The 25,237-nt window shown below is 50.5% G+C and overlaps 9 protein-coding genes across 10 annotated transcripts; 5 read left to right on the top strand and 4 right to left on the bottom strand.

The window, feature by feature from the left end:
- The first annotated feature begins 8 nt into the window (after window positions 1–8).
- Window positions 9–1,536, top strand: H257_01978. Of its 2 annotated transcripts, XM_009825453.1 has the most exons (2): window positions 9–441; window positions 501–1,536. In XM_009825453.1, the coding sequence occupies exons 1-2, from the start codon at window positions 27–29 to the stop codon at window positions 545–547; spliced, it is 462 nt and encodes a 153-aa protein (XP_009823755.1). In that variant the 5' UTR covers window positions 9–26; the 3' UTR covers window positions 548–1,536. The 2 variants fall into 2 exon arrangements, with proteins under 2 accessions (XP_009823755.1, XP_009823754.1); XM_009825452.1 differs by having other exon boundaries at window positions 9–1,536.
- On the bottom strand, window positions 9–2,743 carry H257_01977 (hypothetical protein). The gene is made up of 3 exons (XM_009825451.1): window positions 2,508–2,743; window positions 1,939–2,458; window positions 9–1,390 (listed from the first exon to the last, which is right to left on the bottom strand). The coding sequence occupies exons 1-3, from the start codon at window positions 2,715–2,717 to the stop codon at window positions 621–623; spliced, it is 1,500 nt and encodes a 499-aa protein (XP_009823753.1). The 5' UTR covers window positions 2,718–2,743; the 3' UTR covers window positions 9–620.
- Window positions 2,744–4,466: 1,723 nt separating this feature from the next.
- On the top strand, window positions 4,467–4,820 carry H257_01976 (hypothetical protein; the record flags this gene model as incomplete). Its single annotated transcript, XM_009825450.1, has 2 exons — window positions 4,467–4,658; window positions 4,746–4,820. 2 exons carry the CDS (start codon window positions 4,467–4,469, stop codon window positions 4,818–4,820), a joined length of 267 nt encoding a protein of 88 aa, XP_009823752.1.
- Window positions 4,821–5,826: 1,006 nt separating this feature from the next.
- On the top strand, window positions 5,827–7,710 carry H257_01975 (hypothetical protein). The gene is made up of 2 exons (XM_009825449.1): window positions 5,827–6,092; window positions 6,149–7,710. Exons 1-2 carry the CDS (start codon window positions 5,859–5,861, stop codon window positions 7,619–7,621), a joined length of 1,707 nt encoding a protein of 568 aa, XP_009823751.1. The 5' UTR covers window positions 5,827–5,858; the 3' UTR covers window positions 7,622–7,710.
- A 3,431-nt stretch (window positions 7,711–11,141) lies between these two features.
- Window positions 11,142–12,926, top strand: H257_01974 (hypothetical protein). The gene is made up of 2 exons (XM_009825448.1): window positions 11,142–11,411; window positions 11,496–12,926. The coding sequence occupies exons 1-2, from the start codon at window positions 11,268–11,270 to the stop codon at window positions 12,789–12,791; spliced, it is 1,440 nt and encodes a 479-aa protein (XP_009823750.1). The 5' UTR covers window positions 11,142–11,267; the 3' UTR covers window positions 12,792–12,926.
- A 677-nt stretch (window positions 12,927–13,603) lies between these two features.
- On the top strand, window positions 13,604–15,119 carry H257_01973 (hypothetical protein). The gene is made up of 2 exons (XM_009825447.1): window positions 13,604–13,960; window positions 14,017–15,119. The coding sequence occupies exons 1-2, from the start codon at window positions 13,727–13,729 to the stop codon at window positions 15,070–15,072; spliced, it is 1,290 nt and encodes a 429-aa protein (XP_009823749.1). The 5' UTR covers window positions 13,604–13,726; the 3' UTR covers window positions 15,073–15,119.
- A 266-nt stretch (window positions 15,120–15,385) lies between these two features.
- On the bottom strand, window positions 15,386–17,599 carry H257_01972 (hypothetical protein). Its single transcript, XM_009825446.1, has one exon. The coding sequence runs from the start codon at window positions 17,480–17,482 to the stop codon at window positions 15,518–15,520; it is 1,965 nt and encodes a 654-aa protein (XP_009823748.1). The 5' UTR covers window positions 17,483–17,599; the 3' UTR covers window positions 15,386–15,517.
- A 216-nt stretch (window positions 17,600–17,815) lies between these two features.
- Window positions 17,816–18,928, bottom strand: H257_01971 (hypothetical protein). The gene has a single exon (XM_009825445.1). It carries the CDS (start codon window positions 18,792–18,794, stop codon window positions 17,850–17,852), a length of 945 nt encoding a protein of 314 aa, XP_009823747.1. The 5' UTR covers window positions 18,795–18,928; the 3' UTR covers window positions 17,816–17,849.
- Window positions 18,929–19,635: 707 nt separating this feature from the next.
- On the bottom strand, window positions 19,636–24,987 carry H257_01970 (hypothetical protein). The gene is made up of 5 exons (XM_009825444.1): window positions 23,965–24,987; window positions 23,207–23,531; window positions 21,680–22,325; window positions 20,051–20,718; window positions 19,636–19,985 (listed from the first exon to the last, which is right to left on the bottom strand). Exons 1-5 carry the CDS (start codon window positions 24,959–24,961, stop codon window positions 19,748–19,750), a joined length of 2,874 nt encoding a protein of 957 aa, XP_009823746.1. The 5' UTR covers window positions 24,962–24,987; the 3' UTR covers window positions 19,636–19,747.
- Between the last annotated feature and the right edge of the window lie 250 nt (window positions 24,988–25,237).

The following is a 25,237-nucleotide window of genomic DNA, read 5'->3' as shown; positions in this document are numbered from 1 at the left end:
TCGAGTGATTTGATTGGCGGAGAACGATGGCGACGCTGCGGCACCGAGCGCTGCAAGAGAAAGACCGATGGAAGGAGTCGTCCGACGCTAGCCGCCGCCTTCGTCCGCTGCCCTTTTCTCTAGTGGAGAACGAAGACAAGCAAATCGTCCTTGATCGCATACTGCATGAACTTACACCCCTCCTTCCTGCCGTGGCGCCTCTGAAAGTTGTCGCGATCGGTGTCAACGCAGTCACGCGGCTCCTCGAGCGCCACCAGGCCAGCGTCGTTGTCCTTGCCATGAACCCGTCGGTGCAGCCTGCCGCATGGCACATCATGTCTATGGCAAGCATGTTTGCCGTCCCTATCTGTGTGCTGGCCACCACGTCCCAAGAACTTGGCGATGCCATGGGGCTGAAGGCTGCGTCCGCCGTAGCCCTCGCATCCATTCCGGACAACACTGGTGGGTCCATATCGTCGTCGTCGTCAGAAACCCACGTGGATCCAAATGTGTCGAGACAGTTTGCTTCCATTGCAGCGTACCTCGAGTCGAAGCAATCAATCGTTAGCCAGCCTCACGTCGTCCAGGTGCTTAAATATAAATGATTATCGGTCCATCCTACTCGTCGGACAACTACTATATCAACCCTTTGTTTCTTCGCCTTCGGTCTGCCTTTCCTGGAGCTTAGCCTCCATTCTCGCCACCGCTTCGGTCAGCATGTTGAGCTTGGTGCTGTTACTGCCCAAGCGCACGTACAAGTCGCCTTGCTGCGTGGCAATCTGCTGTTGGGTCAACGTAGTCTGACTCAAGAGCGTCATCAGCATCGTTTCCATGGAGCTTCCATCGGTAGCCTCTTCCTCGGACGACTGCCGCGGGTGCTCGGTGGTCGGCATAAAGTTCCCTGGCATCGAAGTCGTAAAGTCGTCGACGCTGGACCGCCGCTGGCTCGCGCACGATGTTGTGGCCATGTCCAGGATGTCCATCGAGTAGCTTCGCACTGGCTTCTCCATCTTCGTCGACACCAAGCTCCCTCGCCCCGCGATCGTCTGGTCCTCATCAAAGTAGCACGGGACGGACATGGTCGTCGTGACCCGAAAGCTCTCGTCCAGCGATGCCTTGCGCACAGACCGAAGGCGGCGCTCCACAAGCATCTTGGACACCATGTGGCCCAACCTCACGAGTTTCGACATGTCCACGTCGAATTCCGTGCGCGGTTCCGCATCCAGTACGAAGATCGTGCCCACGGCGACACTTTCGACCACGATCGGCACGCTCGCATAGAACCGGAACTGGCCGGCGCCAGTCACGAGCGGGTTAAAGCAGAAGCGCTCGTCCACGCGGGCATCCAGCACCACCACCGGCTGGTTCAAATACAGAGTATGCGTGCAAAATGACACTGTCCTTGGCATTTCTACGTTCACATGTGGCGTTGGGCACAGATTAGACCTCCTCTCTCAACCCAAGTAAGCAGCATACGCCCAGAGGAAAGGATAACTAACGCCCTTGTTTGCATTCATGGAAACTATATACTAGTATATATATAAATATAAATATATATATAAATATAAATATAAATATATATATAAATATATATATGTATATATACTATTGTCCAACACATCGTGAGAAACGGTTGGTTTTCAAAACTGTCGATATTTCCGCGATTGTTTTTTCAACCCAAGAAATGACATTTGAAGACTTTATGTAAACATTCGAGAATATATATTGAATTTTATAATCATAGTTTTTTCGCAGTTTATATGGTGCAGATGATCAACGACAAATCAGTATTGGACACGACGCAACTAACTTGAAGTCAACCATATATAACGTTGTAGTAGAAGAAGTGTGATATCAACTGAGCATCCATCGTCACGGAGGGGACATGACGATGTAGTTGTTGGGTACTTTATCATGAAGAGAAGGAGATGGTCATTATTCGAAGGAGGTAGGAAGTACCAGATTGGGCGAGTCCGCACGTTGCCTTGAACCACTGGCGGTCGTTTTGCAAGTCCATAAAGCCCACACAGGCGACCTTACAAGGCGGCGACGTGAACTTGCGAGCGGCGATGGCAATGCGATCGAACGATTCGTCTTTGGGGGTATCGAGGATGCGCAGACTGTTCAGGACGTCCTTGTGCTGACTCTCCACGAACGACGGCAGGGCGGGCGGCTTAGGCCACGGGTGCGCCCAGTCCCAGTCGAGGTCGTACGGGCTCGGGATCATGGCCGACGACGGAGGGGATTTTGGTGGCGTAGCGTTGGGTTTGGGTTGGGGAGTCGTGGCGAAATGCGTGATGGCCGGAGTTGACGATGGAGGCTGGACCTGCGTTTGGCGAGGCTCCGTGGTGACGAGACTGTGGCTGCACACGAGGCATATTTGGACGGTCGTGAGCTGTTTCATGGACACGATCACGGCGGTGACGGACGGCCGCAGCAACTTGGACACGCGACACTTGGAACACACGACTTCGCCACACTATGCGCGACACAGGTAAGACGGGGGAAGAGAGGGAGGAAGGTACTACCTTGCGACAGTTGTATTTGGGACGCAAGAGCGTCTGGAAATGCCGGCTGCAGCAAAAGCACTTGGACCGGCTTTGCTTGTCCACCCACCGGGCAGGAGGAGCCAAGTCTTCCTGTAACATGGCATTCGACGCCGACAGCGCCACCGACTCATCCTTGGTGATCGACGTGCGGGTCAACATGGACCTGTGAGGCGAAGTAGGTTTGAACATGATGGATGGGCCCTCCTTGGCGTTTGACGTGGAATTACCTAATGAATGTGGTGGATTTTTCCTCCAATCAAAATCGACGACCAAAATACGCAAAAATCGCAATTGCATAGAAACTTTCTCAAATTTCCCAATTCTGCTCCGTGAGCTACAACCTCGCTGCGATGTTTGATTGGCTCCTCAGAAAAGACATGGATAACACACATAGAATAATGTAGCCAATCAGCGAAACAAAAGTTTAGATCAACCAATCAAAGGTCGAGGCGAGGCTGAAAGGAAAGCTTAAGCTTACTGCCAGATTTGATTGAACGCAACAATACTGTATACTTGTCAAATTGGACACGACCAACGAAGTGTTCACATATTTATACGCTAACAGTCGGCGCCCCATGCATGGCCAATCGAGAACGAATTCCATGATGCCCAGGGACGCTTCAATATGAGACTTACCGGTAACGTTAGTCTGTACTACGGTACACTAGTACTCCCGTAGTACATCATGTATTTTCAAACAATTCACAAACGTTTTCAACAAAATCCCTGTAACGTTGTGGAAGCACAACCAGTGCATAACGTTAAGACTTACCCCAGGAGTACATAGTTACGAGTACAGTACGTATGCCGATGATTTGAATCGATCGACCATACTGGTACATAGTACTTCGAAGTAATAAGTACTAGTACTAGTATGTACAGTAACCTCAATTCGTACAATAAGTTACACTACATACGGCAGTACCACACTCCCAGCTCGATCACGTCGCAGGGTTGACGTAGACCAAGTGGGGGGTCATTGCACTCACAAAATAATACGTTTAGCGGTGACGGGGCAACCTCTTTGCCGCGTACGTACCCGGGGGAGAATGTCACAGGCAATTTATGCACCAGCCCCTAGACCTCGACATTGGTCAAACTATTTGCACCCAGTTCAGATATCATGAGGCATACAGTACTACAAGGGGGCGTGTTGTCGGTGGCAACATGGCCTAACGTTACATGCACGCTGAGTAGCGAAGCAGCCAACTAGAAGACCCGAGCATCATTCCCCTATTAAATTTAAGAGATGAGCTCACTGATGTCACCTTCCGTCACGCCTTTATGCATGCGGAGGCCATCGTACATACCACCGCCAGTAGTAGTACAAGGCACGACCACCAGTTATGGCAATTTGTAATCAAGGGGAGAACCAACGGCAGGCTACACTACCTGGTTGTGTTGACTTGAAAATCAGTCTGTGGGCGACATTTGAGTACGCCGTGTGGAAAGCTTGGGAGAAAAAGTCAATTTGGAACGACCGGTTACAACGCGTAACTGGTGGTCAACAAAGTGTGTACCGTTACTCTGTACTAGTAATTCACAATTCCAATTAAAGTACTGTATCCCTCCCGACAAATACTACGTAGTACAGTAACTTTCAACATTACGGCGTATTGCTTGTAGTACACTCTGGCGTGTAGTGTGCTGTAGTCGAATCGCAGCAAACATCTGTAAGTAAATCTTATGTAACTCTATGTGCACAAGGGAGTGGTAAAATTGTCGACCCAAAGCGTAATTTCACGTTGTCAGTGTCAAACAGTGCATTTGACAGTGGACAGATACCATTGGTCAAAACCCAATGCTGAAACCATCGTGATGACCAGATGGACTCCTTTCTGGATCTGCTACATAACTTACGACACAATTCGCATCGCGGCTTTGTGTGAACCTCTCGATCCATCCGACGAGGGTACAGTATTTGAAATACACTGTAGCATGGCCAGCCAACGGAAGGCTTCGTCGGTGTCCACCGACGCGGACGATCTTATCAACCACGACCACAATGCCGTCAACATCACGCTGATGGGCCAGAAATACCCCCCAAGACTGGACTCCCAGCGCAGCAAGTGCCTGCTGGTTTGTGCACAAAACTTTAGCCTCTTCCGGGCCAAGCACCATTGCCGAATGGTATCCTACACTTCTAGACGACATCCCGATTGACAATGGATCCTACCGCGTGGCGACGTCGTTTGCTGCGAATGTGTGGTCAACAAGACTGTGGTGTTGCCCAATGCTGGTCACTGCGACGTGACGTGCATTTTGCAAAAAGCACCATCCACGGTGCACTAAGTTTGAGCCTCCGGTTTTGGCCAGCTCGCGATCTCCTGACAGCTCCCACGGCAGCAACTCCATCGCCAAGAAAGGGCGTGCGAATGATTCACACGCCACTCCAAAGCTTCGAGTACTCGAGTTTGAGGTGATTATGAACCCCGAACAGTGGGTTCCAGGTGCCCATCGCAAGCAGTGCCTCGTGTGTAGCCGAGACTTTACCCTTTTAAATCGCAAACTCCATTGTCGAGTGTTGTACTGTACACCGGTATCGCTGTGCTGTCATGTGAGTGATTGTTTTGAACATAGTATGGGGACATCCGGTGTAAGGACTGCACAGCACTACAGTGTACCGACGGTGGGTATGACTGATGTGCGCGGCATTGGCCTATGTACCTGTACACCTCCGATATGATGTTTAAATCGAGTTGGTGTGATTGATTTCCTTCTGGTCGTGCGGGCAAACGGCCCCTAAACATGAGAGTGACAAAACGAATACCGGTAGCACATGAAGCAGAGGCCAATTCTACGAAGGGGCATCACTTTATTCACTGTGCCGTTTGGACGTTTGGGATTGACAAGTTCGTGACGCATACATTTCGCTGCAATAATATTGGCATCGTCGTCCTCAACGACTTGTCGAGGTTCAAACTGGATGCCATTGGTGGAATTATACCCAATCAAAAGCTAAGAGTCAGATTGGTCGAGTCTATCTGAGTCTCAGTATTATAGCCAATGGCATCAAGTCAGTCAACTCGACGGCGCCAACATCACGCGGCCATACAAATACAGGTGTTCGTCCGACGTGGACTTTTTTCTGGACTCTGCCGAGCGCGCTCCATCGCGACCTTCCGACGATGCCTTGATGTTATTGCCACTTTAGCTCATCTAGCCATGTACAGTACAATGGTATACGATTGCCAAATTAGCATGGCACAGGTACGCGAGGCTGCCACCGACGAGAAACATCGTAACATCGGCTGGTGCCCTGTGATTGGCTATATTCTACCGCTTACATTCCTAGGCACAGCGCAGTCAGTTTGTTTGGTGTGTGGTGGGATGAGCAACACCCCGATTAACCTCGGGGCCAAAGCCATGTCGCAGCCCAACTTGGTGCGCGGGCAGAGTGTCGAGATCAACATGCGCGCCATCGGAGATGCCACCAAGAACGGCGTGATCATGATCGAGAACTTCAAGCACCAGGACGACTGGGTGTCCAACTCGGAGCGGAGCCGGTGCCACATTTGCACCAAACCGTTTGGAGCGTTCCGTCGCAAGCACCATTGCCGCGTGGTATGTCCGTCGTCGTGGTCCCGTGGTTTCACTAGACTGACCCCATGACTACCTAGTGTGGCGAAGTCATTTGCAGCTCATGCACGTTGAAGAAACAGGTGATGCTGCCGATGGTGGGCCAAACCGAAGCCCGTGTGTGCGTCACGTGCATCTTGGTGTACTGCAAGCCGATGCAATCTCAAAGCAGCAACCACTTTGAAGGGTCTATGATGTCTCCCGCGGCGTACTCGCTTCCGTCCAATGGCAGCAGCTCGCGCGACGGCCGCGCAACCACGCGCAGCGACTTTAGCCGGCACAACAACACGCAGCTCCACTCTCCAGACGTCATGGGCAGCGACGTCGACCCGTCCACGTACTTTACCGGCCAGCTCGACGCGTCGTCGTTTGAGTACTCGTTGGACTACGACTGGGAGCACCCGTGGCCGAAACCGCCGGTCCCGGCGGACGAGTCGCACCGGCTGGACGTCCTCCGCAGCTTTGACATCCTCGGCACGCCGCAAGAAGATGTGTTCGATATTATCTGCGACCTGGTGAGCAAGTCGCTCAACTGCCCCATCGCCGGCGTGTCCTTTATCGACCACGACCGGCAGTGGTACAAGGCCAGCGTCGGGCTCATCCAGGACGAAATACCGCGCAACGTGAGCTTTTGCGCCCACATTTTGTACACCAAGCAATCGATCGTCGTCCCCGACACGACCCTGGACAAGCGCTTCGAACGGAATCCGCTCGTGACTGGGCGCGCCGGCATCCGGTTCTACGCGGCAGCCCCAATCATCTCCCCCGCCACGGGGTTTGTGCTCGGCACTGTGTTTGTATTTGATAACCATCCGCGCCCACGAGATCAAGTGGACATGGCCACGCTGGAGAAGCTGGCTGGCGTCGCCATGAAGAATCTCGAGGACCGCCGCGCGTCCGTCGCGAGCAGTAGCGCCGCCTTTGTCCACCGCGCGTCGAGCGCGACAGACAGGTTGTCCGCGGTGACCACCATGTCCCACAATCCTGACAACGTACACAGTCCCTACACGTCGGCGACGCCAACGTCCCAGATCGCGACACCACAGGCTGCCACGTCACCTAGCTACACGGAGGCACCACCCCCCCCTACTCCAACGGCAGCTGTCTCTCCTTCGGCGGTAGCAACTACTCCTGTGAGTGCTACCCCAATGGCGAGACCAAATCCCGTGGAACCAGAAGTACAACCCCCGCAAGATCTCCCTCCGACACCAACTGCATCCGCCTCTGAGACAACTGCTGCAAGCAGCTCCGTGGTGCCTTCAGAGCCGCCCAAAATGGAAGCGATGCTCATGAACCTGTTGAGCCAAACGACGATGACTCAGCAGCAATTAGCAAAACAACAAGGCACAATGTACGCCACAATATCAGGCCATAGTAGCCAAATCGACAAGTTAGCACAAGCCGTGGCAAGAATGGAAGCCAAGCTAGTCGGTGGCGCTCCGGTCGGCGCCAACACAGCTACCAGCAGCAGCACCAGTGAGCCCAAGCAGCAGCAGCCCGGTGAAAAAGAGTAGCGCGTAACGTTATGGTTAGTAGAGAACATATTTTCAGTTTCCCGCGTGCATGCACCACAGTCGATTCCATCATGTAGAAATTCAAGTGGTGCAGAATATTATGCTTACTAGTATCGTTACGTTACAGTTCTCAAGTTGCAGAAATTCAGATTATTTTGAATTATCGACTCAAATATTGACAACATGATTGGTCGAATACAGTCACACTGAACTTTCAGCCAATCAGATGCAATTTTTGACAGGTTACTGGATAAAATCAAGTGGCTCGGAACTGTTTTATATTTCCCCTCTTTTAATTCATTTTCCATCAACACTAATACGAATTTCAACATGATTTTAAGTTCTACGACCTGCATTAATTCTCTTATTTACAGAAACACTACTAGTATTATATTGTGCTTTTCACTCGTTTTGGCTATTCACACCATAAACATGGGTTTTTACATAATCCGTACCGTGATACTGTTAGGATGTCACGTTTCGTTACAAGGTGTAATTAACGTTAACGTTTATAGGGAGGTCGATTATGCAACTCCCTCGCTTTTGCACATTTGAAAAGTGCAAATCGAAGTTATATCTGCTATTCTCGGGACCAAATTGCACTATTCACTGGTCATCATGAACAACTTTTGATATTACAAATGACATACATACGCCGGAGTTCTAAGTTACCGAACAGCAATGTACGTATGGTGCCACATCGTAGAAAACCACGCCATCTTCTTGTTCCATCGAGTAGTATTGTGCACCTTTTTTGGCAATTCCAGGGTTAAATTCATTGTTTAAAAATTTCTCAGCTTAAATAACGGTTGGGTTCGTTGTTTAAAGTTCCTTCATCTAATACGATGATTGGTTGGTTGAAGGTGGTTTTACAGGCGCTTTCGAAAAACAAGTTGTTTGCCGTTTTCATTCTGGCAAACAACTTGTTTTACGTCAACAGGTCAAGGTGCTTGCCGCAATGAAATACATGACCACCCATCCGTGATCACTACAAACATTGACTACTCCGAGTAATTTATAACGTTAGGGATATAGTTAGGCTAGTCGTCGCTCTGTCCAATGATTCAAAGCTCAGCCATAACACATGATCTGTACTAAGTACTGTACGTGGAAAGCAAGGGCGCACTACTGTACAACTACACGATGTATAGTACTCCCATTTCACATCCCAATTCGGTGTGCATCGTGATGAACTGATGGTTGCACTGCGCAAGTTGGCCTGGTGCTACAACTCGACTAATGTAGTTATTAATAGCGGCTGAAATAAGTAAGGGTTGTTTTATTCTGCTGAAATGCAGAACTTGGGTTTAGCGTTATTTTATCTTCAATCGGGCTTTTATTATTTTAAACGTTATTAATTTAACGTTTAAAATAATAAAAGCCCGATTGAAGATATAAACGTTAAATTAATTACGTTTAAAATAATATAAGGCCGATTGAAGATAAAATAACGCTAAACCCAAGTTTGTTTAACGCAGTTAAACAACGGGCAAATTACATGAAAAGCACAATACATACAGATATTAATAGCATGGAGTACCACTCTGGTCCGAAATCTTAGTCCAATTGTTTTCAAACTTTCGGCATGTTCCTAAATCTTGTTGGAATAGAAAGCTGGTGAACTCGTCGTTGATTGGCTGGATTGTGGACCATATGATTCATCGTCCAATTCCACCGATCGTTTATAAAATACCAGTACTCAATTCATCCGGTGAGCAATCAATGTCGGTGTTATCGCGTACACTCAGAGTCTTACAGCACTATCCTACCTATACGGTAAGTATATCCTTGCAAATTCACTGGCGTTGTTGACACCCCCGTTGTATTTCCGCGCCTCGTTGAGCTACTGGGTGGGCGAGCGCTGCGTCCTGCTAGGATACTTCCTAACGAGACCTGTCAACACGCATCTCTCGGACATACCTTCCAATGATATATATATCTATCTACAAGTCATTCATTGAAGACGAGCCTGTATCTTACGTCTGGGCTCACATACAGAGCTCATGGCGCCACGGCGATTGCCGCGACAGCATTCACGCCTGGGGTATTAACCTCTATAATTGCATAGAATTATTACATTATAGAGTTCTATTCGGTAAAATACTGGAGTAAATATTTTAATCAAGTCAAAAAGTGAAAAGAACAATTGGACTAACAGTACGATTACGGAACAGAGTAGTAACAGCCCAAGGTGTTTTGGTCACTTCAGCATCACATGTGATTATTATTGCTCAGAGTTATTTGGCATTTATAAACCCCAGTATAAACATAGAGCTGAAAAGACCCGTTTACATATTGGGTTCGTGATGTAACAGTGTACAGGGGGCGACGGATTTTAAGGGACGCTTGCTCATCACTCCACATCCAATCCACACCGGTTGGCGGAAATAGTAGTCCTGATGGAGCAAACTCACGTAGGACGCCGCTGGCGATGGAGGTTTTGGAGCTCTCACCAATCGAGAATTTAGTGCAGCAGGGTTGGCATACATTATATTGTCTGTAAGATTTATATTCATGCTGCCGGCGTGGTCGAGGGGCATGCTTCGTTGAAGAAGTCCATTGGGACCTCAATCGCATAGAACTGTAAACGACCCAACAGATCGATGTGTTGAGAAATCTGTGTTTATGGAGTGTTTACATCATGATGTAAACTTTATTGGCAACCGGTGTGGGTCTGAAAAATGTAAATTTTGCTGATATAGTGATGTACTTCGAAGATTTTTACATTTCTACATCACCCGGTGGGGATGCGCTTTTATATTAGCTAAAACACCAGCCAGGTACAGTACTATTCAACTTTGTAACACAGCTAAGCAGAAGTACCACTCTTTTAGCCACGTAAAGCCGACGCCAAAACAAATGCAAAGCACAATACACGTAAGCTTAATACAATTTGGAGTAAAGGAACCCCTTCATCGAAGGGTCCCAAAAAGTGTCACGGAACTGCGCCCATACGTATACTTGTCCATGTGTGTGCATGCTATTCCAGCTCCGAAGCGTAGACGTAGTAAGAACCCAGGCTGTAAGTTAATACAACGCTAGAAGTAAGTTGTCTTTGCCGTTTACAACAAGGTATGTGTACAAATCCTCGTCAAATCTTGCTCGTAAATATGCGCTGTGGCGTAAGGAATTTTCTCGCTCCTTAGCTCAACTAACTACACGTAATATGATGTCGTGGCGCCTGTCCAACGCGACTTGATTAAGGGAATAGGAAGCCCGTAAATCAATCTGGTCGAAACCCATCACGATGGCGCGTCCTTTCGACGACCATGGCGTCGCGCGAAGGACGAATGAGTCGAGCCAAACGCTTGGAACTACAGTACTCCACGGCACGTTTCGTGGTGGAGGCCTATGGGACACTGTACTAGGCTACCAGTAGAACGCGAACGAAGAATGCGGTTAAGTACTTACAGTAACACACACCCATCCAGATGACCGTGAGTAGCCTCACCCGATTAGTCTGTGTTACAGTATGGTCGAAGTTGAAGGGGTCAGTGGTTCTGAATTCATTTCGTATATTTCAGGACGGTGTTGGGCAAAGTCGGAGCAAGTCGCCGACTTCAGCCACAAACGTAGCTCTCATCCACCCACACACAGCCAGCCAGACAACAGCAATCACTGCGACGACGACTATAGAAGTACGTAGATGGACGAACCAGACTTCCTTCACGCAGCCCCCGAGTGCCTCTTGCCGCCGGAAGCATGGGTGAACAAGAAGGAACGGTTCCGGTGTCATGTCTGCGCCCAAAAATTCAGCAACATCTACCGTCGCCGCCACCATTGCCGCATGGTATGTACATAACATCATCGCACAGCTCCTACGTCTGTCTGCCTTTTGCCTTTGGGCGAGCCCATCATGACATGAACGACATAGTGCGGCGAACTGTTTTGCAGGCAGTGCATAGTCAACAAATTCCTCCACATCGCCGGCCGCGATAAAGTTACCGTCAAGGTATGCACGCCTTGTGCGTACGAAGATGCGAATCAGTCCAAGCGGCGGCGGCCACACTCGCCCATGACCTTTCGGTCGTCGCGCCGCCTCGGCCTCGAGCACATGCCATGCCGGTCCGACGACCTGCACTCGGACGACGATTTCGACGACAACGACGCCGCAGCCACAAAGGACCTGCTGGATTCGCCAGTGCTCTCGTCCACCCAATGTGATGTGGTCTCGGATAGCCATAATCTCGCCACGTCATCATCGTTAACCACTCGACGGGCACCTACTTCGGCGCCAGTCCGGGACCTAGATTTCGAAGAGGCGGCGTACGCGATGACTTGTCCAGCTGCTCCGTGCCTCTTTAACGAAGTCGAGCGTCTTGGGGCCCTCAAGTCGCTGCAGATCTTGTACTCCCCGCCCGAAGAAACGTACAACGTCGTGTGTGAGTTGGCGGCCACGACCTTGGGGTGTCCCATGGCCGTCGTGAGCTTTATGGACCTGGAACGCCAATGGTTCAAAGCCAAGGTCGGGCTCTCCAAGAACTACTTTTCCCGTCGCGTGGCGTTCTGTGCCCACGCGTTGTCGACGCCCGAACCGACGGTGGTCCTCGACACGCGGGTGGACCCCCGCTTCGCCCAGAACCCGCTCGTCACCGACTACGGCGTCCGATTTTATGCGGCCGCGCCGCTCGTGACCGCGGACGGATGGCCCGTGGGCACGCTGGCCGTCTTTGACTACCACGTGCACCTGACATGCAACGTCACCACGACGCTGATCCCGCTCGCTCGGGGCATCATGAAGCAACTGGACGGACGGAAGGCCAACATCCAGGGGATGCGGCGGCGGAGATTTGCCGCGTCCTTTGACGACCGCAGCCATGCCACGTCGCTTGTGCCCAAGAAATCGCAGCTCACGCCCACGCTGGGCCCGAAAACTGCCTCTTTGAACATGGCCCCGCTCTCATTGAGCGTGCCGCTGCTCGACCACGATGCGAGCCCCACCACATCGGTGCGTTCGTCGTCGTCGTCGTCGGTCATGAAACCACAGCCCAAGATGGAAGCGATTCTGTTTGACCTGCTCAACAAAACCAGCGAAACGCAGCAGCAACTGGCGTCCCAGCAGGGCTCGATGTTTGCAACGTTGGGCCACCACTCGGAACAGATTGGCAAACTCGCCGAAGCGCTCGCCCGCATGGAATCCAAACTCGGGTCTCCTGTCGCCTCGGCCTAATCCAACGTGTGTGTACTACTTATTGACATAGACTACTGTACTTGTACTACTCGAGAGCTGTACCACCAGAGTATACAGTCAGTACGGTATGGTTTGCACAGCAATCTGCTGTACATGGTGTATTGGCAAATCGATTCAAATTACGAGTAACTCGATCGATTGTGAATCGGTAGACAATCGATTGACCAACCAAAACCCAGAACGCTTTTCCAGTGACCAATCAAAATCACCCTTCAACCCTTCAACAAATGTAACTGGTTGTGTAACGACAATTCCACTGATGCTTTCAAAAGTGCTGGTGTGTAATCCAAGCAGCGATTGTAGAAAGTTCAAACGTATTGTTGCCTCAGCGTTACAGGCTTATTGTTTGCGTGCTCATTTTAAAGTGATGCCTGCGCCTTGTGCACTGAGATCCTGATGCGACAGAGCGTGCCAGCGACTACGACACATCACAAGCGTAGGTAGGGCCAAGTGGCACGTTGTGTGTGGGGGCTTGTTCCTGATGTTCAAATTGAAGCGAACTGCAGTGTACTACCGGTAGTAGGTACAGTGTACTAACCTCGTTTGACTCCTGCTACTTCGAAATATATTGGAACGAAGTACAGTAAAAGTTAGCTTGGAGATTATGCCGTGGTGTGAACGGAGTTAGGGAGCTTTTATGATGGCAACGCATGTAACCATGCTGTCCAACTTAAGAAAGTTGTGCTGAGGCGCCATCTATCCAACTGGTAAAGCGACTTGGCATTGATTGGTTTATAATAAAATAATTAACCAATCATACCCTGATGAATTCATTTATCATCCAATGGCCTTGCGCGTGTCTTCAACATGATAGATCCAGACTGGCTACATGTCATGGGGTTCAACCTCGACGTCTCTTCAAACTCCCGGCTTGCATCCTTGTGGATTATTGAGCCATTTGCAAATAGGTTTCCATGTTTCCTTCACAGAATGCCAGCACTACCCCAAGATTTGGGCGTCATCACGGCCAACATCACGAGGAAAACAGCTCGCCCAACGACGATGAGGAAGGTTCCGACAATACTGCCGTGCAGCTACACGATATATTAGCTCCAACCCATTGGGTCGACAAGAACGAACGAGTCGCTTGCGGGGATTGTGGCCACAAATTCAACAACTTGTTTCGACGGCGTCACCACTGTCGACTGGTACGACCTTCCCTCCCATCAACGCTAGCCGGTTGAGGTACTTAACAACTCTGTAGTGTGGGGATCTCTTTTGCAAGCAATGCGTGGTGCAAAAACTGCTTCGCATTCCACGCCAGGACAAAATATTCGTCAAGGTTTGTCGACCTTGTGCCACCGAGGAAACATGCACCACGAGCTCGTCCTCCTCGGCCAAGAGCCCGCGACACCACGCCAAGGACAGTCGGGTCACATTGCGATCGACGTCCCAAAGTGTCATATCCAGGTCCTCGCCCAGTCTTGGACAGCAGCAGCCGCATCCCTTACGCGAACGACGACCCACCGACGGACAGTCGCCTGCAAGAAGCCTCCATTCCCCCCTTGGAAACGACGTGGACAGAGTGGCGGTCCTTCGCGGCTACAGCATTGACTACGATGCGACACCACACGTCCACCTGACCCAGTTGTGCGACGAAGCTGCAGATAGAATCCGATGTCCCATCGCCGCCATTGGCTTTATGGAGGCGGACACGCAGCACCTGCATGCGTCCGTGGGGCTGTACCTGAGCATGATGCCGCGAAGCATGGCGTGGATGTGCGACGCCGTGGTGGCCACGAACCGACCGCTCATCGTGCTCGACGCCATGCAAGACAGTCGGTACCGTCACTCCCCCTTGGTGCGCAACCACCACGTCCGGTTTTACGCAGCTGTGCCCGTCGCCACCTCGAACGGGTGGGTGCTTGGGACGTTGGCGGTGATGGACACGACGCCGCGGGAGTATGTCGATATCGAGCCGTTGGTGGCACTGGCCGGCTCCATCATGACGTTTCTGCGCAAAGCCAAGGCCAAGGCACGCAAGAGGCGCACGCTGTCGTTCGACAGTGCCGTGAATGCGGCGCCAGGTGGACTACGATCTCGAGAAGCAAACTCCGAGAGCATGATCATGACGCTGGTCTCCAACACTGCGCAAACACAAGTGACGTTGGCCGAGCAACAAGGCGCACTGGCGTCGGCGTTGGGCGACCACACGGACAAGATTAGTCGGCTTGTCCAAGCGATTGCGAGAATGGAATCCAAGCTGGGCCGCAACGACGTACAAGTAGACGACGACGGAACCAAACTCAACCATGTATAGCCGCCAGCCATCAATAACCATAATGCCAACGGTGCATTGCGTCAGGAATACTACCGGTACAGTTGTAGAAATGCGCAGGTTCAACTTGATGTTGCAGTGGTAAGTAGCCATCGTAGCCTCGGAGCAGTGCAACATGTGTTCAAATTGATGTGTGGCTTCGATAAATGTTCCGTTTGAAGGAAATCAAGCAACCTAACGTTAGTGCAAAGTGACAAAGTTGAAGTACAACTTTGAGTCAGTGCTGGCTTTTGAGATGCCAAAATAGTTCGGACGGTTCCACAATTGCGACAACGTCAGGCCAGAGTAAAAAGCAGGAGCACGAAAGACATAAACTTGACATAACGTTATAGCTTTAAACGACTACAAGTTGCATCAAGTGTTCAAAACAGTGGCGTCATATGGAGAATTGCTTTGCATCGTTGGACTTTACTTTTGACGAATCGGGTCAGTAAAATGCACTTCTGACAACGGCAAGCACCAAGAGACCCCCATACAATGCAAAGGCGGTGACAAATACCACAGGGCGAATTGAAAACTGTGCAAACCACACGACGAGCAAGTACAAGGGCGGAGTCAGCAACGTCGGGAGGGCTACCACAAGGCCAGCGTTGGTACTCCCCACTGAATTCATGGACACGGCCAAGTCGATCGCAAAGTGAAACGGGACTGCCATGTACAGGATCAGAGCCACTCCGACACCAACGTGAAACAGCCAACTTCGCGTGGAAGTCGATTTGTGGGCTTCGTTTTGAGTCAGGGGCACCGTGGCGTAGTACAAAGGGGCGGCATCAAGCGAACGGAGAAGAGGCTCGGACTCGTCTGCCAACGAAAGCTCCCGCGAGGCGATAGACGCCGATACCAGGGGCAACCCCACGATAGCCAACACTGAAAACGTCACGCTGGCAATCGCAAGCAAGTACAAGCCAGGCAGCTTGATCACCACGACGGAGCTCATGACGTCTGCAAACGTAGCAGCCGCGGCCGCGAGGTGGGCCAGGTCTCGGGTCGATGGCACTTGGTCGTCGCGGAGATGGCGACGAAATCGCCACTGCTCGGCTGCAAACGTCACACCCACCAAATGTCCCAGTACCGCTACGGGGAGCACGACCCAAGCCATCTTAGGGCTTCGCGTGATGGCCACGAACATGGCGACCGGCAGCACCGCCATGAACCCCCCTAGCCACGACAGACTCAACGAATTGACGACCGTCGACCACGACGTCGTAAGCCGCCACGTCACGTCGCCGATCGATTTGGTCGGTTCAAAGCATGCCGCGTACACGAGGACAACACCCCCCGCGGCTAGCCACGTCGCCAGCAGTATCAGGAAGCGCGTGTTGGCTGTGAGTGTGACCCCCCACAGCCCCACAAAGTCAAAATACACTGCCGAATCATCCGATTGAAAGGTGCCTAGATAGGGCACATCGAGCAAGGCTGTGGTGAAAGCCAAGACGTTGCTGCCCCCGTGCTGCACGTCTCGAGGAGAAATATGCGCCAGGTTGTCCTGCATAGTGTGGTAGTTCTCACGGTGCTCGTAAAACGCAATGTCGACGCCTGGGATGCCTGCACTTTGGTATGATTCGTAGTCGGTGAAGCTACCCAACGCAGCGAGAATCGACCCGCCGATGCTGTTCATGTGGGGCATGGGGGTCACCTGGCTGTACGTGGCCGCCAATGCTTCGTCCGTGGCTCGGAAGAGGATGGCCCGGCCGCCCGTGCCGCCGCCTTCGAGGTTCACGAACGCCTGCACGTGGAGGCGGGACGTGAGGTTCTGGTCCAAGAACCATTTGGAGCCACATAAGTAGTCTTCTTCGCCGTTGTTGAAGAACACGATCAGACTGTTGCGCGGCCTCGCCTTGGACGTGACCACGCTTCGCAGCACGTCCAGCGCGATGGCGACGCCGGCACCGTCGTCTGACGCGCCGAACGATCCCGCCACGGAATCGAAGTGCGCAGACAAGAGCACGGATGAGGCAAACATACCAGGGACCTTGACGACGATTTGAGACGCGTTGAAGAAGGCCGCGTACGCGTCGCAGCGCTCTTTTCGCGGCGGCGGCGACACGACGACTGTATCCTGACGACCCACGGAGATGTTGTGTAGGTCGTGCCGGGCGGTCTGAAGAACCAGTTTATGGCTTCCGTTCAACGTCTGCAAGTCCTGCAACTTGTCGTGAATGAAGTTGTACACGCGCTGGTTCGCCGCCGAGACGTCGGGATGGGTGGCGTTTGCGAGAGTTTCCAGGGTCGCGTACGCATCGGCGCCAGCAAAGTCGCCATGGAGAGAGGCTTGCGCCAAGGATAGGGCGGGGGGGAGTTGAGATCGCCATACCGAGTTGGCATATTGAACACCTACCGCCAACAGCCCCACCACGACCCATGGCAGCAGCAGCATACCTGTCGCCTTCATTAGTGTGTGTGCGAGATTGACAAATGATTGCCAAGTCTATGACCAGGTGTTGAATTTCAGGGAACTTACCCAGGTACTTCGAAGCAGCTAGCTAACTATATTGAGCGAAGATTACCGTCATAATATGTGCACTTGGATACAGATGTATTAATCGCACACCGTCGGGCTGCACTTACGTGTGCACCTCATTTCCTACTACATACCAGGTTCACACATGCAAGCAAGTGATGAAGGGTACTACAGTATATGAGCGACCAAGCGACCACGAACCTCACTGACACTGTGAACAAATTGGTATCACTTGATACTGTAATCAAGGCCTTACTTCAAGTGGATATATTGAGCGGTAATAAATAACAGTGTTGTGCTACTTCAACAGGTATCGGCACTCCTCATTGGTGCCTCGAATCAAGTGAGCCGTGTGCTTGGACATGGTCAGCAGTGCCTCCATCATCCTTTCTTCGGCGGAATCGCTCGCACTCGAATGCGAATCATCATTGTTGGCCATGGTGTGGTAGCTGTATATGCTGGTGCTACTGGTGCTGGCGGTGGATGTCGAGTTGCCGCGGGGTTTGTGCCGATGGTTGACTCCAGACGACGGTCCAGGCGGCGTTGGATGGGCAGACGACTCGATGGCCGTGTTTTGCATGACCATGGCGGCCGTGGACGCAATCTCGTCGAGTTCCTCGAGGGTTTCCATCGACAGAAGGTATCCATTGGGGCACTCCACTTCCAGTGTGCCAATGCACGCCGCCGCAAGCATGAGCGGCACGCGGACGAACGATATGTGGTCGTGGTAGGCTTCTCGAACGATCGATGGTGACGACTGCAGTGTCACGAGGCCTGCGTCGATTCGACTCAACATGGGTGGGTCATCGAGGTTATACGAAGCCACGACAGCCATGTCACGAACGCCGATCAGCTGAATGAGCCCCCTAGCGGCGCCATCGATGGCTAAGATTGCTTGCTCGAGGAGGAGGAAAAATGTCGCGTCATGCTGGAAGCGAGGGGCTAGCGCGGTCAAATCGACATGCGACGGAGGGGGGCAGGCCCGGGGGAACGTGAGCAGCAGTGCCGCGGTGGGGTTCAGGGTCGAGGCTGGAACTCGTCCTTGGAGGTGCGTGGCGGTGGCATCTGTAATGCATGCCAGACAGATCCGCTTGGCCTTGGTACGCTTCATGTCGTGCACCACTGGCGGTGATGTTTTCGTGGAGCACTTGGAGCACACGCGTTCAAAGCACAGTTTGCAAGAGTGGCTCCAGCGAAATGCATTGAATCGCTTCGAACACCCTGCGCAACAAGCACTGTTCATTCGTTGCCGTCGTGGATGCAGCGAGCGTACAGTGGCCGAAGGCACTGTGGCGGTGGAAATGCACTTTGCTGTTGAATGTATTGGCAATGTTGGGGTGTTACAGACTCCTTGTATGTTAGTAAAATCGCGCTGCGTTTTATGCGTTTTATTCAAAACCCAACGTTTTTTTCAGGACCACTCAGTATAACGTTTTTCAACCGTACTTGGAGTAATTAGTAGACAAGCGATCCAATGCTCAACTACGTACTAGTATTACACGTAATTACTGTGCGACAGAACAAGTTGGTGTACTCATACTAATAGGACTACTTACTTGCTTGCTATATTGAAACGGTGAGCGCATTTGACGTTTTTGGCGAGTGAAATGCTTGCATGAACAGTAAAGGGCATGAAAACGGCAACGTATCGTCGTCGCCTTGGATTGTTTAAACGTGTTTTCCAGAATGAACCGTTCGTAACATTAGCCCACTCATGTCGTGTGCATGATGTCTCATATAATGAGAGACGGGGGGGGGTCATCTCCACCGCATGCATTCTGTGATGCTCAAGAAGCGTTCAAATGACAAACACTTTGGGTGCCCAATGGTTGTCTGCAGCCTGTAATAAACGGCTCCTCTGTGTCTTCTTAAAAACAAATCTATCGTTAAATTGATGGGGTTACGTCCAAGTGCAACCCCCCCCCACCATCCCCCCCCCGTCACATTCATCGACAACGGTCGATTGTCCAACTCCTCATACACACTACTACTATTACTAGTAGTAGTTACTACTAACGTTACCAAAGTATTTTGAAATGGGTTATTGTTTGTATACTAACTACTACTCCAGCAGTGCTTCAGTGGCTTTTTGGTCAAGTCATTGGCTACAGTATTCCTCTGGGCCTTTCTTCTTATTAAAGTGTTTGTTTATATTGGAGCCACTCGGCTGATGACGTCGTACATTGTACGACTGCCCTACTTGAGCGCACCTGCGATATTGTGCACGAGGTCCACGACGATGGGGAAGAGCGCTGTGACACTGTCGCTGATCAGCCCCAAAAAGTACGCTTCGGCCTGCTCGTCCGTCATATCGAGGCGGAATCTCTCTTGGACTTTGGCGAGGGTCGTGAGTGGATCGTTGGCCAGTTCAGGGATGCCGGCGTCAATCATGAGATGGAGTAGGCTCATGATCATAGACGCGCTCTTTCGCAGCCTATACACCATCCATCTACTATCAATCACAACAACCATCCATTATCACAACACAATCATCCGTACCAGTTGTACGTTTGGCAGCAATACGTTTTGAACCGGTGGTAGTTGTCGCTTTTGCGGCCGCCCATGCCCTCGACCATCTCTTTGGTGAGTTTGAATGGCGGCGGGAACGGTTTCGGATCGGATCCAAACACAAACCCAAAGTCAATATGGAACAAGTGTCCTTGGGTCTTCATCATCAAGTTGTCTAAGTGTCGGTCCCCAATGCCCAAGATGTACGTGATCACGCAGTACCCCGCGAGTGACTTGACATATGTATTCACCGCGTCCACCGAGATGCCTTCCCACCCGCCGTTGGTTGGGTCGGGGTTGTGCGTTCGTAAAAAGTCCTGCACCGTCTTGTACTTGGAGATGACGTCCTTGAACGCCATCGAATCGACCACAAACTCCATCAACCCTGCCGTTGTAGAGGTTGCGAGCACGCGATACGGCGTCAGCTTCATGTCCAAATTAACCTTTTTCAGGAGTCGGTCCATGAGGATGATCAACTGCATGATCAACTGGTCCTGGCGCAGATCGTCGCCGTTCTTGATCATGACTTTGCACACTGGACCTTCCTTGTCGCGATGTTGCACCTTGCGACTGGTACCCGACGACGCATGCCCCCCCCCTCCCTGATGCATCAAGCTGTGGGCAGCCAGCGACTCGCGCAACGACGACGCTTCCGTCTCCTATATTATTCACCACATTCATATAATACCAACCTGCCAGTTTAGAGAAGTACACACATGTCATTCACATGAAGTAAAGTCGAGTGGTTTATCGAATAAATGCATTGAACCACGCTGGAGTTGTGATTGGTGGAAAATACTTGTAAGAGCCAATCAAATCCACTCAAAAAATTGGATGAACCCATAGCGATTCGTGATTCGATTATTCGGCGATACATTCGATTGGTCTGGAAATTTGGACCGAATATTCACACAATACAATCATATCCAACGACCAGGGTTTCGAAATAAACCTCATCCCGTATGCGAATCTTCAGATAGGATCATATATATATATATATATGCAGTATATATCACAGTCAAAACTCCAACACCAGTGTTGACGTATATATATGGGTCATCCACTGATAATAGGAATATTCACGGTCGTAATAAACACACAAGCCATTATTCAGACGAGAGTATGTATATATAGTTTATGCACAAATCAGACACCCCCCCTCCGTATACTACCGTCTTTGTCTTTGATATTTCTACATATTTGTATGAAATATATATATATATTGTCGATTTGATACAAATTTGGGGAGGGGGTGCAATCGAATCGCGCCGACCAAACCGATCCGCAATCGATCTGATTGGTTGAATTTCATTGAGAAGGTTTTGATTGGCTAATAATTTTGAGCTCATCTGAGGTAGCCAATCAAATCGATTTAAATTCCAACGAGAAACCACAACACAATGAAATTTCACTCGAAAGCACAATATACGAATTTATAATTAAATTCGAACAGACTTGAACAATACAACTCTTTGAACACGATTTTCCAATTATTCGACTAGTATTGACAACATGCAGTTTTTGTACAATTTCACCACATGGCGATATACTTTGAATACACAGCATTCATATTAGTATGGACTGTTTGTTAGTGTTCATTCAGAGGTTTGTGTAATTTACCTCGTCCACGTGCGGCTCGGGCAGGACAGTCGTAAAGTCGACGACACACGGGTACATGGCGCTCTTAAACATCTTGGCGGACGGCGCCACGAGCCCGCTCAGGTGCACGGACGGATCGGACGGCAGACGGATGTGCACACCTTTGGGCCACGGAATTTGCTTGAAATATGTGCGCAGTTTCTCTTCCTTTTGATCGCGGCGGCCGCGCTCTTCCCGGGCGCGAAGGTGCGACGCCATGATCCGAGTCATGTACTCGTTCTGGGTCGCGAGCATATTGTAGATGGCCAAGCCGTCCTCGGTGAGCTTCATCTCCTCCAGCATCACTTGAAGCACGTGCTGAAACATCTCGCCGTCGCGCCGGTCCGACAGCTCCACTTGAAGATACCAGTAAAAGTAGTTGGCCATCTTGAAATTTGTGCACGCCCGTGACACGAGGAACCGCGCGAGTGGCCCCAGATGCTGCTGGTTTTCGTGTTTATAGAACTTTTCGTACCGCATCGCCTGTACTAGCTGCAGCAAAAAATCGAGCAGGTCGTCGGTGCGGGCTTTGGCCAAGGCGGCGACGGCAAACTTGCGCACGACGTCGCTCTTAAACTCTTTGCGCGGCCCCAGGAGCTTGAGTGCGTCCGCAATGTCAATGTCACACCTACACATGGAATTTAGCATGAATTTGTGATACATAATGATTCTCCCAATTTGTCCAATATATTCGTAAACTCAAAATTTCATTTTTATTGGCGCGTTCCCGAGTCCAAAGAAAACCCTCAAAGTCAACAGACAAATACAATGTAGCCAATCACAGAGACAAGGGCATTTTCAAATAGACCAATGGGAGCGATGCGTGATCGGTTTGGGTGGCGTGATATCGATTGAATGCACGCCACCCATTTATACATACTCGAGTGTTTCGACTTTTATATCATCTTATCCTACGCATATATATATATGTATATTTCTTATCCTACGCATATATTTATATATATATATATATGCGTAGGATAAGATGATATAGAAATCGAAACACTCGAGCATGTATATATACATATTTATCGACAACACATCCAATTTAAACGGGTGCCAGACGGATATGTTGACGCAATCAGCAGGTAGAATACGATCATCATGTCAACATGCCAGTAGTGTACGATTTCCACGCTAGTGGAATTTATTTAAATATTCCCATATTTATTGTTGAATGGATTATTTGAGATAATATAATTATATTCACGTGTGATATATCATGGTGCAGATGCGACGAGAAATAGTACACAAAGATGCTTTTCAAACAGCGCCTATTTTTTTAATAAATTAAGCTTGCTATAATGAAGCTTACGATAAAAATATATATTCTCTTCCATATAAGAGAAGTTTGTTGTCAACAACCCACATCACGTGAATAGACACGGAACATATATATATATGTACAATGGCCTCATTGATATACAAATATACATTCAATTGCGAGTTGTCAGTGTACATGGGATAAATACACACAATATTCCCTGAAAAAATGCCAGTTTTTCTTACCACGCATGCAGCAGCTCCGTGGTGAGCGTGACCTCGGTCTCGTCGAGCCAGTCGACGCTGATCAAAAATTTGACGATCGCGCGGCGGTTCTCGATCAGCGTGTACCGGAACTTCCACAGCAGGTCCTTCTCGTCGTTCTTGAGCTGGTCGCTGGACGAACTCAGCAGCGCTTCGATCGCAAACTGCTCCTCGCGACTCGGCTTTAAGTTGGGATCGATGGACCCGCGCAGAATGTCCCGCGCGAGCTTGCGGTACTTGCGCTCGGCCGGGTTTTCTTCGTTCAGGTCGGGGTCCCACACTGGAATCAGCGTCGCGTCCATGTCCACTACCCCATTCAGTGTTTACTAAACGTTTCTAACCAACACTACACCAGTACTTTTCCATATATAACACACTGTGACAAACCAAATCGTTTCATTGTCCCAACATTATATATATATATACGATACATAGAAACGTTATATATATCTAAATGGAATATAAACATACAGACATATAATGTATTGGTATATAAATGTTAGATATACATGTATATGTAAGATCTAAATATATATATAAGGTACGCATATATATGTATAAAATATAAATATATATGTATGATATAAATATATATATAAGATATAAATATATATATATATACATATAAATTCAACGAAGAAAACGATCCCAAGAGCGTCATGCCTGTATATTTTGTAACCATATCCATAAGTCTTTGAAAATCCACCCGTGAACCACATATGTGTTGTGTACAGTAATACCCATGCTGCGCATCGTCGGCATCTTGGCCGCGGACGGCGTGGGCAGGTCCAGCACGTTGGTGTTGTTGTTGGCCGTCGACGGGGCCTTCGCATCTCCGTACGCAAAGGACGAGAACGCGGCGGCGTTGCGGAGGGCGTACGGCTCCTCTTCGTACACGACGGTTTGGCCAAAGTAGGGCAGCTCGATCCACAGGCATGGCTCGTCGCGAAGCTGGCAAAACGACGGGAGGTCGTCCTTGGGGCCGGGAAAGTCGCTGCTGCGGCGGATGCGCGAGATGCGGCGATTGGTCACGCGGTCCATCCAGTCGCTCCGCTGCATGTCGCGCCGTTCGTAGCGCTCGCGCGCCTTGTCGAGGCGGAAGCATTCCATTTGACGCGTGAGCACGTCGTTGGTCGGGTCGTTGTAGTCGGACGGCGTCGTCGTGTCCAGCTGCGGGTCGGCGGCCACGCCTGGCCACACGCGGAGACACTGCGTGCCATCCTTGAGGCACCCGTTGGGGGCGAAGATCGCGATGGTGGTGCCGCCGATGGGCACTTGGTTCACGCCCCATAACGTCAACGCAATGACGGCGTTTCGCGGCAGGTCCTTGAACTTCATCGGCAACGTAAGCCATTCGCTCCATATGATGGACGATTCTTTGCACTGGCTCGGGTACTTTGTGTTGATCGTCATGGGGTGCATTGGGATTCCGTCGGCAAAGATCTGCGCCGTCACAAACACTTCGCTCATGGGGGAGTTGCGCAACTCGGACATCGTGCCGAGCATTTGATGCAGGTTTTGCTGGGGAGCGAGTGGGGACGACGACGTCGTGCTTGAAACGTCGACCAGTTTCGCTGGCGGTAGGTCAATAGACGACAGGAAGAACATGACCTCGCAGTCAACGGCATTGCTGAGGAAGTACTTGTACTCATGAAAGGCATTGGCGCTAGTCTCTGGGGCGAACAGCCCGCCGTTCAGACCCCCAACGGCCGACACGGACGATTTCGGCGCCGCCATCTCTCCAGTTCTGCGTTCCACACTGCGGGTACAATTCGGATAAACATCCGGATAACTCCCGTGCACATTCACACGTCATCTACCTGTGCCCTTGCAGACGTAGGGTCCTTCACGTGACTGTCGTGCTATCTCGTAAGAAGATAACGAGATTCCCATGCTCACGTGTTGCCTTTAGCGTGAGTTCCAGAGGTTATGGAAGCATGTAGCTGCCTGCCTCCACGATACAATAGAATGCTATGAAACCTATCCATCCGGATAACGAGTCAAGTTGAAGCA

The sequence above is a fragment of the Aphanomyces astaci genome (assembly GCF_000520075.1).
Source record: "Aphanomyces astaci strain APO3 unplaced genomic scaffold supercont1.3, whole genome shotgun sequence".
NCBI lineage: Eukaryota > Oomycota > Saprolegniomycetes > Saprolegniales > Verrucalvaceae > Aphanomyces > Aphanomyces astaci.
Note: the sequence above shows the minus strand (reverse complement) of the source record. Positions and strands in the feature narration are given on the sequence as shown.

Bases quoted from the DNA above. Each gene is read 5' to 3' on its own strand.
- H257_01973 (XM_009825447.1), top strand. From the start codon at position 13,727: ATGTTTCCTTCACAGAATGCCAGCACTACCCCAAGATTTGGGCGTCAT. The intron at 13,961-14,016 runs GTACGACCTTCC...ACAACTCTGTAG, and splicing joins GGCGTCACCACTGTCGACTG to TGTGGGGATCTCTTTTGCAA.
- H257_01971 (XM_009825445.1), bottom strand. From the start codon at position 18,794: ATGAACAGTGCTTGTTGCGCAGGGTGTTCGAAGCGATTCAATGCATTT.
- H257_01977 (XM_009825451.1), bottom strand. From the start codon at position 2,717: ATGTTCAAACCTACTTCGCCTCACAGGTCCATGTTGACCCGCACGTCG. The intron at 2,459-2,507 runs GTAGTACCTTCC...TGTCGCGCATAG, and splicing joins CCAAATACAACTGTCGCAAG to TGTGGCGAAGTCGTGTGTTC. The intron at 1,391-1,938 runs GTACTTCCTACC...ATGTGAACGTAG, and splicing joins GTGCGGACTCGCCCAATCTG to AAATGCCAAGGACAGTGTCA.
- H257_01975 (XM_009825449.1), top strand. From the start codon at position 5,859: ATGAGCAACACCCCGATTAACCTCGGGGCCAAAGCCATGTCGCAGCCC. The intron at 6,093-6,148 runs GTATGTCCGTCG...ATGACTACCTAG, and splicing joins GCAAGCACCATTGCCGCGTG to TGTGGCGAAGTCATTTGCAG.
- H257_01970 (XM_009825444.1), bottom strand. From the start codon at position 24,961: ATGGCGGCGCCGAAATCGTCCGTGTCGGCCGTTGGGGGTCTGAACGGC. The intron at 23,532-23,964 runs GTATTACTGTAC...TGAATGGGGTAG, and splicing joins GCCGACGATGCGCAGCATGG to TGGACATGGACGCGACGCTG. The intron at 20,719-21,679 runs GTAAATTACACA...TGAATAATATAG, and splicing joins CCGAGCCGCACGTGGACGAG to GAGACGGAAGCGTCGTCGTT.
- H257_01974 (XM_009825448.1), top strand. From the start codon at position 11,268: ATGGACGAACCAGACTTCCTTCACGCAGCCCCCGAGTGCCTCTTGCCG. The intron at 11,412-11,495 runs GTATGTACATAA...TGAACGACATAG, and splicing joins GCCGCCACCATTGCCGCATG to TGCGGCGAACTGTTTTGCAG.
- H257_01978 (XM_009825452.1), top strand. From the start codon at position 27: ATGGCGACGCTGCGGCACCGAGCGCTGCAAGAGAAAGACCGATGGAAG.
- H257_01972 (XM_009825446.1), bottom strand. From the start codon at position 17,482: ATGAAGGCGACAGGTATGCTGCTGCTGCCATGGGTCGTGGTGGGGCTG.